At 25.3% G+C, this 18253-nt stretch overlaps 1 protein-coding gene across 7 annotated transcripts in view; it reads right to left on the bottom strand.

The window, feature by feature from the left end:
• LOC127287858 (tyrosine-protein phosphatase Lar) overlaps window positions 1-18253 on the bottom strand; it is a 434077-nt gene that overhangs the window by 29501 nt on the left and 386323 nt on the right. For all 7 annotated transcript variants that reach the window (XM_051314983.1, XM_051314984.1, XM_051314982.1 and 4 more), the window contains 2 exons: window positions 17787-17969; window positions 1228-1338 (listed from right to left, as the gene is read on the bottom strand). In XM_051314983.1, coding sequence (XP_051170940.1) covers window positions 1228-1338; window positions 17787-17969 — 294 coding nt within the window. The remainder of the gene's footprint in view (window positions 1-1227; window positions 1339-17786; window positions 17970-18253) is intronic.

Below are 18253 nucleotides of genomic sequence, written 5' to 3'. Positions count from 1 at the left end.
ATATTAATTATATATATTATTATAATTTTTGTATTATTATTATTTAAATTCGTTTATATGATAATTAAATATAATATATATACTTGATACTAAATGACAAATAGTCTAATTAAAAAAAAAATTGATTTCTTTTTTATAGAACAAAATATGGGAAAATTTTTTTTAAATTGATTTTTGAATAGAAAAAATAAAATTGGTTTTCCTCGTTTTGTCAAAGCTGTATTGGCAAATGCATTAAGATAAGAACTTAAATAATATATGTTAAGACAAGTTTTTTTTTTTAGTTTGTCGATTTAGTGGGAAAGAACATTGAAGTAGATAAGAAAATTTACGATCAAACACATTTTTGTGTTGATTTTGGTGTCTATAATTTTTATTCCAAAAGGAGATTAAGGATCTTTGAGTTAGACACGTGTGCTAACAAGTTTGACTTTTTTTTATCGACTTATTTCTCTTTTTTTTTTTTTTATTTTAAATATATCAACTTTTTGTTTACATCTCTCTTTTTCGATAATAAATTATTAATTCCATTTTTTTTATTATATGTGAAAATAAACTAAAATAACTATTTTAATATTGTAAATAAATGTATATATTACTGTATTAACAATAAATACAAATACGACCTATTTATAATTTGGCATCAATTCTATAAAGTGATGTGACAAAATGTTTTCGACTTTAATTGAATTTCATTTAATGAAATATGTCGTTCTGAGAGGTAGAATGAAAATAAATATAGAATTAATTAGTTTCGGGTACATAAAATCCTTATGTCATGTGGATCACAGTTCCATTTATTTAATTAATTTTAAACTACTTAAATAATAATAATAATAATATATATATATATATATATATATATATAAATGTAAATGTATTTAATTGTACTGTAATAAGAAGTAATACCTGCTACAGAAATGGAAATATAAATTTAATTATTAATTTTAATGATAATTAATAAAAGTTCAATTATGGTCTAAAATTCATATGTAGAACAAATTCATTAACCTAATTTGATTTTAATTTACAGAATATTGTAAAATATTTAATATTTATAATAATATAAATTTTTCTCTTGTTTTTTTTTTTAAATTTTACAATAATTAATGAATACTTTATTAAAAAATTAAAATTTTTTTTAAATTTACGTTTGTTAGTATTTATTATATATTATTGATATAAAAGAATTTTTTTTTTTTTTAATTTTATCTTAAAGTTTCTTACCTTTAACGTAGAGCATAGTTGACTTGGAATATTCAGTACCAACGGAGTTATTTGCCACACATTCATACTTTCCTTGGTCCTTGACTTCAGACATCGTGATTTGCAGCGCTCCTAAGCAAACAAAAAAATATTCTCCATAAAGATGCATGAAAATCTTTTCAAAGTCAAATACATCTTAGAAATATTTCTTTATTGCAAAAAATTTCAAATTCTCCAGACATTTTATTCAAGAAATTTTATTTAAAAAAAAAAAAATTTTTTTAATTATTAAAATTTTAACAAAAAAAAAGAGGGGGGTTAAAAAAATCGTCAGTCACTCAACGTTTGCTTCTTCATATAAAATGAAGGGGGGATTTGAAAAAAAAAAAAACGTATTATACTTGTTATCTGATTGGACATGAAATCCCTCCATTTCATTGCGAAAGATATCGTAACGGCTAGAAATGTACAATTAACAAGTGTAGTATGCGCTATCATCGCATGAAGAGTTTTCGACAATTTTCAACTGTCAAAAATTCTGAAGGTAGAATTGGCGTTGCGTGCCAAGTTGAGTTATAACATTCTCAAATTGGACGCTTTGACACCTAATGATGGGCATATATTTTTTTTTTTATAACTATATAGGTGGAAAAAAAAAATTATATATGGAAATTCATATAGACACGGTGAAAGTTAAAAGACGTCAACGCTATATTTTTTTTTTTTTTTTATTATCATCCTTATTTCTCTTTCATGAGTGCTAATAGAGTTTTACTCGCAGTAGAAAGGGCGTGGAAGGGCTGCCGCACAAGTTATAAGGGTGGCATTCGTGCTGTATTTTCACGATGCATCAAAAACCCTTGCACGATACCATGATGAACTGGTTGTTTCCAAGGCGTGTGATTATCTTCACCCAGTCTCTGGGTATAATTCAACCACCGCCCCCTTTCCATTCCCCTTTTCTTTGGCTTCATGGCTAAAACAAACATACGAGAGCGTAACGTACTCGAAACTAGAGAGAGAGAGAGAGAGAGAGAGAGAGAGAGAGAGAGAGTAAATTACGCATGAATATTATTCACAAGAAAAACATTTTTAGCGTCAAATTTTTCATTAGGCCAAAATTTTTCTTAATTGAATCTTCATTTAGCCGAATTATTATTTAATAGAATTTCTATTCAATAATATTTTTATTTCATTCCATTTTTATTTCACAAAAATTTCCATTTAGCAGACTTTTTTTTATTTAATAGAGAATTTTTATTAGCTACAAATTTCCATTTAACAGAATTTTTATTTAACCGAATTTTTATTGAACGGAATTCCCATTTAGTTGATATTTTTATTTAGAAGAATTTTAATTTAGCAAAATATTTATTCCAACTAAATTTCTATTAGGCGAAATTTTTATTAAATCGAATTTCCATTCAGTGAAATTTTCATTAAACCAAATTTACTCAAAATTCAACCATTGTTTAGCCAAATTATTGTTTAATAGAATTTCTATTCAACAATATTTTTATTTCATTCCATTTTTATTTCACAAAAATTTCCAGTTAGCAGACTTTTTTTTATTTAATAGAGAATTTTTATTTGCTACAAATTTCCATTTAACAGAATTTTTATTTAACCGAATTTTTATTGAACGGAATTCCCATTTAGTTGATATTTTTATTTAGAAGAATTTTAATTTAGCAAAATATTTATTCCAACTAAATTTCTATTAGGCGAAATTTTTATTAAATCGAATTTCCATTCAGTGAAATTTTCATTAAACCAAATTTACTCAAAATTCAGCCAAATTCAGCCAAATTATTGTTTAATATAATTTTTATTTAACAACATTTTTGTTTAATTTCATTTTTATTTCTCTAAAATTTCCAGTTAGCAGATTTTTCATTTAAGATGGAATTTTTATTTGGCATAAAATTTCCATTTCACAGAATTTTTATTTAACCGATTTTCTATTCAAAAGAATTCCTATGTAGTTGATATTTTTATTTAGAAGAATTTTAATTTAGCAAAATATTTATTCAACCAAATTTCTATTAGGCGTACTTTTTCTTTAATCAAATTTTTATTCAACGAAATTTTGATTAAGCCAAATTTACTCAAAAATTTAACCATTGTTTAGACGAATAATATGCAATAGAATTTCTATTTAACCAAATTATTACTTAATTTCATTTTTACTTCATCAAATTTTCATTGAACAGAATTTTTATCAAGCCAAATTATTATTTAGAAAGAATTCTAATTTTAGAGTATTTTTATTAAACTGAATTTTTGTATTTTCATGGAATAGAAATTTTTATTTAGCTGAATTATTATTTAGGAAAAATTTTAATTTTATAGCATTTTTATTTAATTGAATTTCCATTGAACAAAATTTTCATTTACCTGAATTAATATTTAGAAGAATTTTAGTTTGGCATAATTTTCATTTATTCAAATTTTCATTTAGCGAAATTTTTGCTTAATCGAATTTTAGTTTCATAGTTTCTTTATTTCAAAAAAATTCTTGTTTAACCGAATTTTCATTTAAATGAACATTAATTTCACAGTTTCTTTTTTGTTTAACCAAATTGGAATTTAGCAAAATTTGAGTCAGTCTATTTTTATTTAACAGAATTTTGCAAATTTTGCGAAAATTAAATTTTTGCTTTAAGAACAATTGGGTTAAATGAAAATTCGATAAAATTGAAATTTTAATGTAGAAAATTCTGTTAAATTAAAATTTGTTTGAGTAAAAATTCAATTAATTAAAAATTCGGTTAATTAAAAATTCAGTTAAATAAAAATTCGTGGATATGAAAATTCGGTTTAATAATATAAAGTCAATTTTATAAAATTCTTTCATGATTTAGAAATTCGATAAAAATTTTTAATTTGTCACAAAAATTCTAATAAGTATCTCGTGTTGTTACTTGTTAATATTTATACGTCCCATTAGCGAGGACATTTTCCACTTTTTTTTTTTTTACTCTTTCTCTCTTGATTCTCAAACAGCTAATTCACCGATAAAAAACATATGCAATTTCAAAACAAAGAGACACAATGCAATGAAATTGTGTACTTGCAGAATTTTTTATTCTCGCATTTGTCAACCTTTAACGCTTTCACGTTATTTTCTTGCTTGTTTTCCATTTTCATCATTGGTTACCACTTGCAATTGCTTGACCTAGTTGTAGGGTACATAAGCGTACGCGACTCAGTGTATATAGAAGAATGTTTTTTTTTTGTATTTTATTTTTTCCCCACCTCCACCCCCCCCCTTCTGACAAACACAAAGGATGTCAAACTCTTGGTTCAAAGGATCTGATTAATTTTAAAGTAAAAAAAAGAGAAAAAAAAAATTTTTTTTCAACCCTTCAAAGAATTTTTTTTGTTTTTATATATATAGACAAAGTGTGCATGTGTGTGTTTTTTTTTAACTTTTTTTTTATGTAATACTTTGGAGGTATATGTAGGAAATGTGTTCTTTTTTTGCATGTCATATTACTGTATTTTTAATACTATATACATTAATTAAGCGCTTTATACTTGTCTTTATTTTTATTTCGAATAAAATAAGTCTGCTTTTTATGTAGTAAATTTTATGAAGAGATCGCTTTTTTTTGTAATAAAAGATTTTATGGTAATTGTTATATGTTGGTGAAAAAAAATTTCTATTTAAAAATAGTTGATTTTGTAATTTGTTCTTTAAATATAATAATACATTTAAAAATAGGGTTTGGTATTGACAATCAAACGTTTGATTGGTATTTAAACCAAAATTTTTTTGTTGAATCAACAAAATTTTGGTTGTCTCAATTAAAATTTGTTTGACACAACCAAAATTAGAAAAAAAGGATTTTTGTTGTCCTAACTAAAGTTTGATTGGGACAACCAAAATTTTGTTGATTCAATAAAAAAAATTTGGTTGCTTAAATACCAACCAAACGTTTGGGTTGTCGATACCAAACCCTTTTTTCAGTGTATAAATTAAAATTAATAGAAAAAAATCGAATTATTCGATAAAATTTTTGTTCATTTCAAAAGAGAAATTTTTTTTTAAAGAAGACAATTTTTATTGAATATTATTAAAAATTCACAGCTTTAAATTATTTTCTTTAAAAATAATATATTTTTTTTTTGAAAATTAAAATGTAGGTTTAGAAGACAAGGAATGGAAAATTGCATTGTCAAACAAATTGTCCTGGTAGTAAACATTTGTGTTATATACACACACATATATATATATATATATATATATATATATATATATACAACAATCCTTTGCTTTGTGCTGTAAAGCTTTTCTCACTCGCGACTTTTTAACTAGCAACAACAATTCTTTTACGCCCGAGGAAACTTTAGACGTTCTTTTGAGTGTCGCACTTTTACTCGTTAATTCGTCGTATTTTTTCGTTTACTTTTTTTTTTTGTGATTAGACAATTGTAAATATAAGAGAAAGTTTTTTTATTCAAAAACCAAGTTAAATAAAAAAAATAAAATTGCAAATAAAATTTTTTATTTAAATTAAATAAAAATTTATTTGAAACAAAATGAATATTTAAAATGATAAATAGAAAAAATAAAAAAAATTATTTTTTTCCCTATGGAAAAAATGTGCGATATTTTTAATGAGTGGAAATATATATATATAATTATATTGAATTCAAAGTTTCAAATTAATGATATTGATTGCAAAAAAAAAATAATTTAATGGGAGAAATAATTTTAATTAAATTTTTCCTCTAAATTAAGTTATTTATTTATTTTTTTAAACACTTTTTATCGAGAAAATCGCGATAAATGAATTGAAATAGAATATTTTCTTTAAATGAAAATTCTCTTACTGTGTGTAAATGGGGGCAGAACGGAGAAAACACTCCATCACAAAGTACAAGGCGTAGTTGTCTGATATCGCGTGCGATCGGAATACATAATCAAACCTCATCTACAATTTCTTGTAAGGTGCCCGGTTAATGTACATGTACCTGACTTTGCTTCTCACCCGTAAGATCCGTTTGTATATCTAATGTCAAAATGCAAAATAATATATTCGTCGCAGTCCAATCAATTGTTTTCAATTTAATTTTTATTTGGGAAATTAATTTAATTTTCAAAATTAATTTTAGGTTTTCATTTTTTGAGTTTTGTAATTAATAAAATTTTCTTGAAATTAAAATATAATAAAATATTAAAATATTACGATAAAATAAATAAAAAAAAGAAGGGGAGGGGGTTTAAATATAATAACACGAACGTTGAGAAATGGTCAACTATATTTGTGAAATAGTTGGTTGAGATGATTGATAAGATGTGGAAAAAAAACAAGTGACTGTAAAGTGGTTACATAGGATATAAATGGCTGATTAATTATTAACATTAGCACGCGATCCTTCTGACATTTGTGTGTTTGAAGATACGATGATACTTTGATCGAAGATCTTCTTGTCATGCAAAGGGTAAAAAAAATATACTTTCAAAAAAAAATATTTACAAAACTATTATTTCATTATCTGACATTTCGTTTACAATATTATCTTTCTTTTTTTCTTCTTTTTAATATTTTTTAATATTTTTAAATATTTTTTAATATTTTTTAAAAATAATTTTGAACATAAAAAATGACTAAATTATTTTTTATAATTAAAAATAATTTACTTTTGATGAACTCGCGAGAGAGTAACGAGTTTTTTTTGTATATATATATATATATATAAATAAAGATGCATAAATCTTGTAAAATCTTGTTTTTTGTTTGTTAAGGCATTCTTGTGAGAAGCCATTGTAACTTTGTTGTTAATGTAGCATGCAGTGGAAGGGAAGCAAAAAAAAAAAAAAAAAAAATTATGACGGATTACACTTGGTATATAGGAGAAAAATCCTGCTCGGACAAAACCCTGGTGGTAAGATGATGTAATTAAATACCATTAAGATATTTAAAAATGCTTTTGTATATTTACTTTCATATAGCTAGTCAGATTTGAGCTATGATTTATTTCCTTACTTAGTGTTCCTCATAATTAATGTCTCAGAACCAGGCATCCATTTTCAGAAATTAATTTTAAAATGAAACTCGTTGTGAAATTTTTTATTGTAGTTTTTATGAAAAAAAAAAAAAAAAAATTAACTAACAATGAATGATTCGCTTTCTTATTATAGTAACTAAAATTAATTAAAAAAATATTTTTTTTATTATAAAAAATTATATTATTTTTTTAAATTATATATATTACACTAATATTTGAATTCTATTATCAAAAACAGTGAAAAGTATTTTTTTTTTTTTATCAAATTAGGATTTTAAAACAAATTTTTTTTTCTTATTCTAGTATTTTTCTAAAAAAATTTCTTATTTTATTTTTAACGAATGAAAAAGAGAGAAATAGTTTAATTCAAAAATACGATTTACTGAATACTATGAGTGGGTACGAGAAAAAAGAAGTTTAAAAAAAAAGCCAGAAACCGAATAGAATGAGGATCCTTCAGTATATAGTAAATACTGTAAATGGTCAGACAATCGTAATGACATTGTTTTCTAGGTAAAGATAAAGAATAGATAGATATATTCTCGTTTGAGTGTTTCGAGTTTCAATGTGTTCGAAATTACTTTTTCAGTCTTTTCTTTTTCCTTTTTTTTTGGGGGGGGGGGGGGAATTAAACTCTATTTTGATCAAAAGCTGTAATTGCTTATTTTCCTTTTTTTTTTTTTTTTGAAAATATTTTAATTATATTATAATATGTTTAAATATTTTTTTTTGTATTTTAAATAAATCTAACGATATCAGTAGTAAAAGTCAGACAAAAAATTAGTATTTCGCAAAACAGCAACAAAAAATAAACAAAAAGGATTAAATAATTTTTTTTCAATTTCAAGATAGTAAAAAAAAAACACATTACTAATAGTGAGTTTTACTGCTAGTTTATAAAAATAAATAGTAAATTTGGATTTATATTCACTGTCGTAACAAACGTTTAGTGTTTAATCCGATTTCCGTAAATTTCTTCTTTAATTTTACTTGAAATCAATTTCCCGATAGTGAAACGATTACGAAGCTGTTGTTCAGCAGTAAATACTCTGTATGGTTAGATAAATCCTTTTTCACTTTAAGAAATAAAAAGACTTGAAAAAAAAATATTTTTTCTCACACTTAAAAAAATACAATGAAAATTTCTCTTTATAGACAGTACTTCTATATACAAAGAAAGTGTTACAAAGGACATAAATCTTTTCATTTCTTTTTTTTTTTTTTTATTATTTTTCTACTTTATTTTCATTACAAAAATTAATAAAAGTTGTTGATTTTGGAAAAATTAATATTTTCCGTTTTTATTTTGGGAAAAATTATTTTACTATCTCTCTAAATTTGTATTACAGTGGAACCTCGATTATCCGAAACCTCTATTATTCGAACCGAAAAACATTTTATCCGAACTTCTATTATTCGAACTATTTTTTGCTTTCCCGAATTTTAAATTTTATTTTCTCTATTTATTTTATCATTCATATTTTCGCGGGACATTTTTAGCGTCCATTTCATTGCATGATGCGTGATTTGGCATCTAAAAAACAAATAGATGCTATCATTCAAAACAAAATAACAAAATTTATGCGAAAAAAATCTTAAAAATTTCCGAATTTTCTGAGTTTTTAATATATTATTAATTAATATATATATTTACATATATATACGTATATACTTTTGTATATTTAAAAACATATGTATATGTACATATGTAACATATGTTCAACTGTACATTTTTTTACTTTAATTATAAAAAAAAATTAAAATCTCTATTATCCGAATTTTCGATTATCCGAACCCGGCCTTGCCTAGATTAGTTCGGATAATTGAGGTTCGACTGTAATTTAAATTGTAAACTTACTTGTTACTTTTGAATTATTAAAATTTAATTAATAAATAGTAAAGAAAAAAAATTTTACTTTGGTAAAATTTAACTAAATAATAGTAAAGGTACAAAGTGACGAGAACAAAACAAGGAACAAAAAAAGTAAGGACATTTTTTGAAGTTTTAAATCATTTATTTTTTAATTTTCTTGAGGGGAAAATTTTTTTCTATATATATATAAATATAAGGTGATTTTCCCCAAAAGGATTATCATTGTGTCAGAGGGGGTTTTTGTTATCGTAATAGTATCACAAGTTGAGGATTACGTTTGAAAGTTCTTTGCGGATTTCTTGGCAGATACATAGGTGAAAGAAGTGGTTCTCGCTGACAGAACAGCATTTAAGATAACGAACGCTTTTGGAAACGTTATCTCTAGGTGGAAATCTAACCTAGCCCGATATATCGGGTAACGCACACCCTTGTTCTTCTCTCGTTCCTGTCTTTTCCCTCTGTGGGTAACTTACTCAACCTCTCCGTGGGTATAGTCGGCGTCATAAGTCAACCCTCCAGGGAGAGGGTGGTCTAATGGCCCCGTGAGAGCTCCGAGAAGGAGGGTTCAGAACGAGAGAGAGAGAGAGAGACAGAGAGAGAGAGACAGGGGGGGGATGGTATGGCAGAGCTAAAAGAGCTCGACCTCGAGAATTCTGCTATATATATATATATATATATATATTCCATAAGCCACAAGTTCGTTGTATGCGGACAGGGTTGTTTCGAAGTTCTGCCGATGCTTATAATGGACGAAATTTTATGAGTTTTGACGGAAGCGTTAAACGCCCCCACCCCTCACCTTTGTTTCACCCAGCAACGTCACTCGGGCCACTAAAGTATAATTTAAGCACTCGATGTATTAAGTTTCATATGCGCCACATGCCCCATTGTTATATGTATATAGAGGGTGAATTTCTCACCGGCAACAATATTCCATTACCTTTGCAAAACGGGAGTTTTCGCGAAAAGCCGTGACACTATATATATATATGGTAAAAGGTATTTTTCAAAAATTATTGATATTTTTGTAAATTTCATTACTATTTGGGTAAATTATTATTTTGAGAGATAAAAAAAAACATGAAATAAATTTTTTTGAGTGGTAAAAGACAATTTTAGTCAGACAACAATGTTTTACATTATAATAATGTTGTTATTAAGTAGTAAAACTCGATTTTAGTCAGACTAGATGTTTTTAACTGTAATAATTTTTTTGTTTAGTAGTAAAAACCGGCTTTAGTCAGACCAAGGATTTTCAACTTTTATACTTTTGAAATCCAGTAGTAAAAACCAATTTTAATCAGCCATATTTTCAAAATCTGGAAAGTTTACTGTAAGTAGTAAAAAAAGGTTTTAGAAAGACAAATGTTTACATTTACAGTATAGTAGTAGTGTAAAATAGTTTTGGTTAGCCAAAAATGTTTTTAATTCGATTTATTATCGTATATAAGTAGTGAAAGGCAGTTTTAGTCAGACAACAATGTTTTACATTCTAATGTCGTTATTAAGTAGTAAAACTCGATTTTAGTCAGACTAGATGTTTTTAACTGTAATAATTTTTTTGTTCAGTAGTAAAAACCGGATTTAGTCAGACCAAGGATTTTCAACTTTTATACTTTTGAAATCCAGTAGTAAAAACCAAATTTAGTCAGCCATATTTTCAAAATCTTGAAAGTTTACTGTAAGTAGTAAAAAACGGTTTTAGTCAAACATACATATTTACTTGTCTATAGCAATAGTTTTATAAAAAATATTTACAAATTTAAATAGTCTCCGAAGAGGTAAGAAAAAGAATATAAAAAACATAAAATCGAATCTTTTTGTGCTAAAATCGAGTAACACAATTAAAATATTTTTTTTTTGAAAAATCTTTTGATGGGTAACTTTTAACTTTTCGACGATACGGTTGAGAATAAGCTTTAAGCTCTTCTTTAACTCCTCAGAGTTAGAAAACTGAAGAGCTTAACTTAAGTTATAGGTCATCCAAGTTAGGTTAAGTTAGGTTTTCCATAATCTCCAATTCGTTATAAAACTGATTTTCAATTATTTTTCCAGAGAAGAAGAAAAAGAATTTTTTTTTTAAACAAGATTTAAAATTATTTGTTTAAAATTTTGATTATTTAATAATATTTTAAAATCCATTATAGCAATTATATCAAGAAGCAAAAAAAAAAAAAATATGTGATGAAATTAATTTCGTATCGATTATTGATTTATTTTTTTTTAATAATAAAAAAATGAGTTTGAACTTTTTAAATTTTCTTTTTCGATACACGCAAAAAGATGGCTTGGTGTGTAATGCAACATGATCAAACAGAGTCGAGAGAATGTCATTTTTATCCGCAGCCTATTAGTCATGCTCTTTATGAACAAAAGGGAACATTCAAAATGAAGGATGACGTTTAAACTTGTATTTCAAGTAGTCTATTATCTTATTCTGACTGAAAACGAGAATTAGATTTTATCCATTTTATATATATACATGATAATAATTTATCATTTCTAAAAAAAAAGTATGTGTTTGCCATTTATTTCAATTTATACACAAGTGTCTGCATTTTTTCTTTTATATTATTTCAAAATATCATTTTAGTAAAATTTCAAAAAAAAAAATTTTAAAATCCCAAATTTTTTTTTCTAAACAATATAAATAAAAAATTTTAAAATAAATTATTTAATTAATTAAAAAAAAATATATTTTTCTATATATTAAATTTTTCATGATATAAAATTAATTATTTTATGAGAAATATTTATTTTTGAATGGGTTCCCATTTGCTTTGATAGTGAAATGATTGCAAAGCTGAGTCCAACAGTAGTAAATACCGTATATATGGTCAGACAAGGGCAATGTCGCTTTACACAGGAATTTCATGATTGTTGTCCTTTCCTTAATTACGGTAATAACATTATTCAACGAAACACATCTAATGTGCAAATAATTCTGTTAATTATTTTAACCAAAATATTGCAAATATTTACAATTTCACTTATGATAATTATAACAATTTTCACAAAATAGAAATTCATTTATATAACAAATTTTCATTAATTTAAATTTACCTTTTAAATTAAATTTCAGCATTAATTAAAATAGAATTAATACAAAAATATAAGTAGTTATATAAATAAAATTTCTGTGAAATCAACATTTTACTAAATAATAAATTAGGCTTAATAAAAATTCAGCAAAATGAAGATTCTAAGTAATTAATATTTTGGCTGTCTAAAAATTCAGTTAAATGATAATGGAAATTATCAATTATCTTAATGGAAATTCTACATAATTCGTCTGTATATAAATTTGGTTAAATGAAAATTTCCTCTCAATGAAAATGTGGCTATATAAAAAATTCTGAGAAAGAAAAATTCTACTAAATGATAAGCCGGCTGTATAAAAATTCGGTTAAATGAAATTTCGCTTAATAAAATTCTACTAAATAATAATTCGTCAGTATATAAATTTGGTTAAATGCAAATTTCCTCTAAAAGAAAATTTGGCTAAATATAAAATGTTGCCAAAGAAAAATTTTACTAAATGATAAGTCGGTTGTATAAAAATTCGGTTAAATGAAATTTTGCTTAATAAAATTCTACTGAATAATAATTCGGCTGTTTGTAAATTTGGTTAAATAAAAATTTCCTGTAAATGAAAATTCGGCTAAATAAAAAATTCTGCCAATGAAAAATTCTACTAAATGATAAGTCGGCTGTATAAAAATTCGGTTAAATGAAATTTCGCTTAATAAAATTCTACTAAATAATAATTCGGCTGTATATAAATTTGGTTAAATAAAAATTCCCTCTAAATAAAAATTCAGTTTAATAAAAAATTCTGCAAAATGAAAATTCTGCTAAATATTACTTAGGCTGTATAAAAATTTGGTGAAATAAAAATCTCCACTCAATGAAAATTCAGTTAAATAAAATTTTAGCCAAATGAAAATTCTACTAAATAACAATAATTAAGCTACATTTAAATTTGATAAAATAAAAATTATCGTCAAATGAAAATTCTTCTAAATAATAATTTGTCTAAATAAAAATTCTGAATTAATTAATAATTTGTGGGAAAGAAAAAAATTTCTGTCTTTTTAAAATAAAGAAAAATTGTAATAAAAAAGGTAATTTTTGAATTAGGCTCGTTAATTGCGTTAGAAAATTGTTTCCATTTTTTTTTCTTTCTTTTTTTTTTTGGTCGAGACAACTATATGATTAGGAGAGGAAAATTGTAGGTTCGAGATTAACGTCGAGTTGAAAATGTTATACAAGATAGATGGAGACGAACCGAGGTTTTGCACACGCGATGGGCACCTGTAGCCCTTGTGGTGCACAAGAAAGAGAGAAAAAAAAAAAAGTGGGAAGAAAGGTGGGGGGGGGGGGTGGAAAAAAAATTTCACTGTCAGCCTCTGACGCTCATTCGCGTCACCTTTTCACCATTTTTCCATCTACAATTCTTACGGTTGCTTTCCATCTATCTCGCGTGTCTTTCTCGTTGGTGAACATTTCTCTCGCTTTCTCGCATTCTTCAACTCTCACTTGTCTGTCTACCATTTCGGAAGTTCGTGATGTTTGTTTTTGTCGGTGAAGAGGCCATTCTGACACACAATGTACAGTCAACCACACTAATGATCTAACTTTACCAAAAACCCTTTTTTTCAAATGGCAATTATAGCACTATCTTCAAAATATACCAATTGACTTTATTTTTTTTTTCATTATTATTATAGTAAAAAAATTTATTTCATTCAATTAATCGACTATTATCCAATTAATTTTTTTTTAAGCGCAATTATAATAATTAATAATTGTTATTGATTAATTAATTTCCAAACTGAATAAATTCGATACAATTTATTACAAATAATATAAATTACAAGTGTCCGAAATTAATTTTACCCAATTTCAAGCAATTAAGCTTGTAAAACAAAAAAAAATTTTTTTTTCTATTTATTATTATGAGAAATTTTAATTAAAAATTTCTTTTTACAAGGCTTTAAAATTAGGTTTTCTTTTTTGTGTATTTTAATGTTGCCGCATTTTTATAAGCTTGACAAAAAAAAAATATCTCGAAAAAAAGTACAAGGAATGTAGAAACACGAAAAATGTTTTTTTTTTCGAAATTAAATTTGTTTTTTTATAAGAAATTTAAAATTCTTTTGTCATAATTTTTTTTTTTCCATAAACATTTAATTATTTCATAATATAATTTTCAGAGAGTTTTGTTTCCATGTTTATTAAAAAAAAAAAAATGTTTTGATATTAAAAAAAATTTTTTCTAAATTATTCAAGAATTTTTTTTTTCGAAAATTGAAATAATTTTTTAATTTATCTAGTTGTACTCCCTCCTTCTATAGTCTAAAGTGCTTTTTGCATTACTTCAAGGCGTGTATTTTATGGTGTTCCTTTTTCTAAAGAAAAAGAGGAAAAAAAGAAAAAAAAAGAAGAAGAAGAAGAAGAGAAAATCGAGAAGCTCCAGTGGTTGCAACAAGAGACATGAGAATAAAGTTACGGTTTGCAAGAGACTGAGTGCTGGGTTCATGGTTTCTTACATACAGTGGTTCTCAATTCCCCTTCGACAATTTTATCCCCCTTTAGAAGATTTCCTTTTTTTTTTTACTATGAAATAAAAAAATTAAAAAATTAACCTTTTTTTTTCAAAACACAAATTGCTTTTAAATTGACTCGATCACTGCTTCTTATTCTTTCTTTTTTTTCTCTTCTTATTAGAAAAGTGATGGTTTCTCGGATTTCACTTCAATATTCTTTCGATTTCCTCGCGCAGATTTCGATTCCCGTATTTCATGTTCTTCTTTTTTTTTTTTTTTTTGCAACTATACACGAATGCGCGCTGTGTACTGCATACAGAGGGGGGAGGGATCATGTTTCCGGTCGGGTGTGTCTCGTTGGAAAAAGTATTTCTTTGCGGGGTATTTCTTTACGACAATTTTCAGGAAAATTGCTATATGGAATGTGTATATATGCATATATGCGTCTCTCTAGAATGTTAGTACATATTCTCTCTCTCTCTCTCTTTCTCTATGGTATGTTTTGTGGTATTACATTACACGTGCTGTTGCTGGCAACTATCAGTAGTCCCTCGTATATGAGTCTACTGTTAGCGTCGCACCTCTAATGCACATTTTCCACGTCGAAGTAAACTGCTGTATCACAAACGCAGTAAGACCATATATATATATATATATAATGGAAAACCACAATTCTCACATAAAAGCACATTATTTTGGAAACTGTGCTTTCAATATTATTATCCTACCGCGAGCGGAATAAGAAAAAATTATCATTTTTTTTATAACAAACACGATATGGAAAAGAAATAAACTAAATAATTTCATATTTAATTAAAGCTAAATACAACTAATTATTTTGAAATTAGACAATTTTCCATATTTAATTTTTTTCTGCTATTTAAATCGAAACTATCGTTTTTCTTGTTTTGATTTACAATTTTTAGTTAATGTTTATTTTACAAAAATTTTTCTATTTTTATATAACTGAATTTTCATTTTATTAGATTTCTTTTTTAATCCAATTTCCATTTAAATGGATTTCGATGTAACGGAATTTTCTGTTCGTAAAGTAACTAGGTAGCTTTATTTATTTTCTATTTTTAAAGAACTATATTAATAAACTTTATTTACGTGAAAAAAAAAAATTTGTGGCAGTTTTTATAAAAGAATTTATATTTTTCGTTTCTTTTATAATTATCGTATACACTGTGAATCGAAAGATATTAATTTAATACCGACTTTAGGTACTAAATTTGCATTTGGTTCTATTTTGATACCTAAAATTGGTACTATTTTAGTACCTTCTTTTTACAGTGTAGAAAGTTAGTTTTAGTATATTATGTATTCAGTAGTAAAAACCGATTTTAATCAGACGTTTTAAACTTTAATTTTAATATTCAGTGGGTAAAAATATTCAAAATTTAGTGCCAGTAGTAAAACATGGTTTTAGTCAGACAAATGCGTGTTTAATTTTCTAAATTTATTTCATCAGTAGTGAAAGATAGTTATAGTCAGACAAAAAAATTTAATTCTGCTTATTAACGTATATAAGCAGAAAACGGAATTTTTAGTCAGACAAAATATTTTCAATAATGTCATTTATTCAGTACAGTAAAGCCCGATTTTAGCCAGACAAAACAGTTCTTTATTTTTAAGTAGTAAAACCCAGTTTTAGTCAGACAACAAATTATTCATTATTTAAACTCTTTTTGTCAGTAGCGAAAGATAATTTAAGTCAGACAAAATGTCTACTTCACTGAGAATTTTCCAATTCAGTAGTAAAAATCGATTTTAGTCAGACGTATGATTTGTAACTTTGATAATTAGTAGTAAACACTACTTCTAGTCAGACAGAAAATTTTTCCGAATTATTATTTAAAATTTTCAAAATTTAATATTAAATTTTTCATTGGTAAAAGAAAATTTTAGTCTTGTCATAAGCAGAAAATACTTGTAATTTAAAAATTAGTAGAAAAAGTAAATTTTAGTCAGACAAAGATAATTCTAAAATCTTCAAAATTTTTTCATTAGTAGAAAAAAGTAGTTCCAATTAGACATAAACACTATCGGTAAAAACGTATTAGTAAATTTTAGCGCAAGTAGTAAAACCCAGTTTTAGTCAGACAACAAATTATTCATTATTTAAACTCTTTTTGTCAGTAGCGAAAGATAATTTAAGTCAGACAAAATGTCTACTTCACTGAGAATTTTTCAATTCAGTAGTAAAAATCGATTTTAGTCAGACGTATGATTTGTAACTTTGATAATTAGTAGTAAACACTACTTCTAGTCAGACAGAAAATTTTTCCGAATTATTATTTAAAATTTTCAAATTTTAATATTAAATTTTTCATTGGTAAAAGAAAATTTTAGTCTTCTCATAAGCAAAAAATGCTTGTAATTTAAAAATTAGTAGAAAAAGTAAATTTTAGCCAGACAAAGATAATTCTAAAATCTGCAAAATTTCTTCATTAGTAGAAAAAGGTAGTTTCAATTAGACATAAACACTATCGGTAAAAATGTTTTAGTAAATTTTAGCCTAAGTAGTAAAAACAGTTTTAGTCAGACAATAAATTTAATAGTAAATTGCAATAGTTAGTTGGATATTTTTTTAAAAGGAAAAATTTTTTTAAAATGAAAAGTTTTTTTCAGAATGTTTTAATATTGTAGTAAAAATTTTTTTTCGTCTCCTAGTTCGCAAAGTACTTTTTCTATAGATATATATATATCTGTTTTAAAGGGATATAAAGTCAGTGTGAGAACATTTAACAAGATCCGACTCATAGAGAGGGGTATATTTGACGATGCAGGTGTGCACTCGGTAATGCGAGATGGATACGGGCTATGTTCTCATATATCATACGACCACTCGATCAATGCTCTATCGCAAGTTGACAGTGACTTACGCACTTGTACGCTATCTCATTGATACGGGGGAATAACACACATTTCTTGTATCACCAAAAATTAAACGATGGTATATAGTAATTAAAAAAAAAAAAAAATTTTTTTTAAATTTTTTTTCAAATTTTGAAAATATTCAAAAAATTTTTTTTTTGAAATTTTGAAAAAAAAAATTTTTAAAATAGTAATCTGTGATGCATTTTTTTTTCTCCAATTACTATGTAAATAATTTATTTATTCAAGATATTACTTACCGGATTCAAGAACAGTGTAGCGTGGATTTGACGTGTCGATTGGCACAGAATTTCTCACCCAAGATATTATAGGCGATGGTGATCCAATTGCCGAACAAGATAACAATGCATTGTGTCCCATTTCGACTACTTTGGTAGTAGGCGCCTGTGTGATCATCGGAAATCCATTTGGTAAACTTTCAGCTGAAACATAAATTATTCACAATCGTTAAATTATTATTATTATTATTATTATTATTATTATTATTATTAAAATTACTATTACTACTATTATTATTATTAATGTAATTCCCATGTAATAGTATTTGAATAAAAAGTAAAAAAAATTATTTTTATTATTATAATATTATAATTCTCAATAATATTGGATTTCAATAAATTTTTGAAATAGAAAAAAAATTTTATTCTAGAATTCAAAATTTAATTCTTCAAATCAATCATTGTCATCTACAGAATCTTTATTTATA

This window comes from Leptopilina boulardi, unplaced genomic scaffold (assembly GCF_019393585.1).
Source record: "Leptopilina boulardi isolate dan_hultmark-lab unplaced genomic scaffold, ZJU_Lbou_2.1 LbouV2_376, whole genome shotgun sequence".
NCBI classification, from domain to species: domain Eukaryota; kingdom Metazoa; phylum Arthropoda; class Insecta; order Hymenoptera; family Figitidae; genus Leptopilina; species Leptopilina boulardi.
Note: the sequence above shows the minus strand (reverse complement) of the source record. Positions and strands in the feature narration are given on the sequence as shown.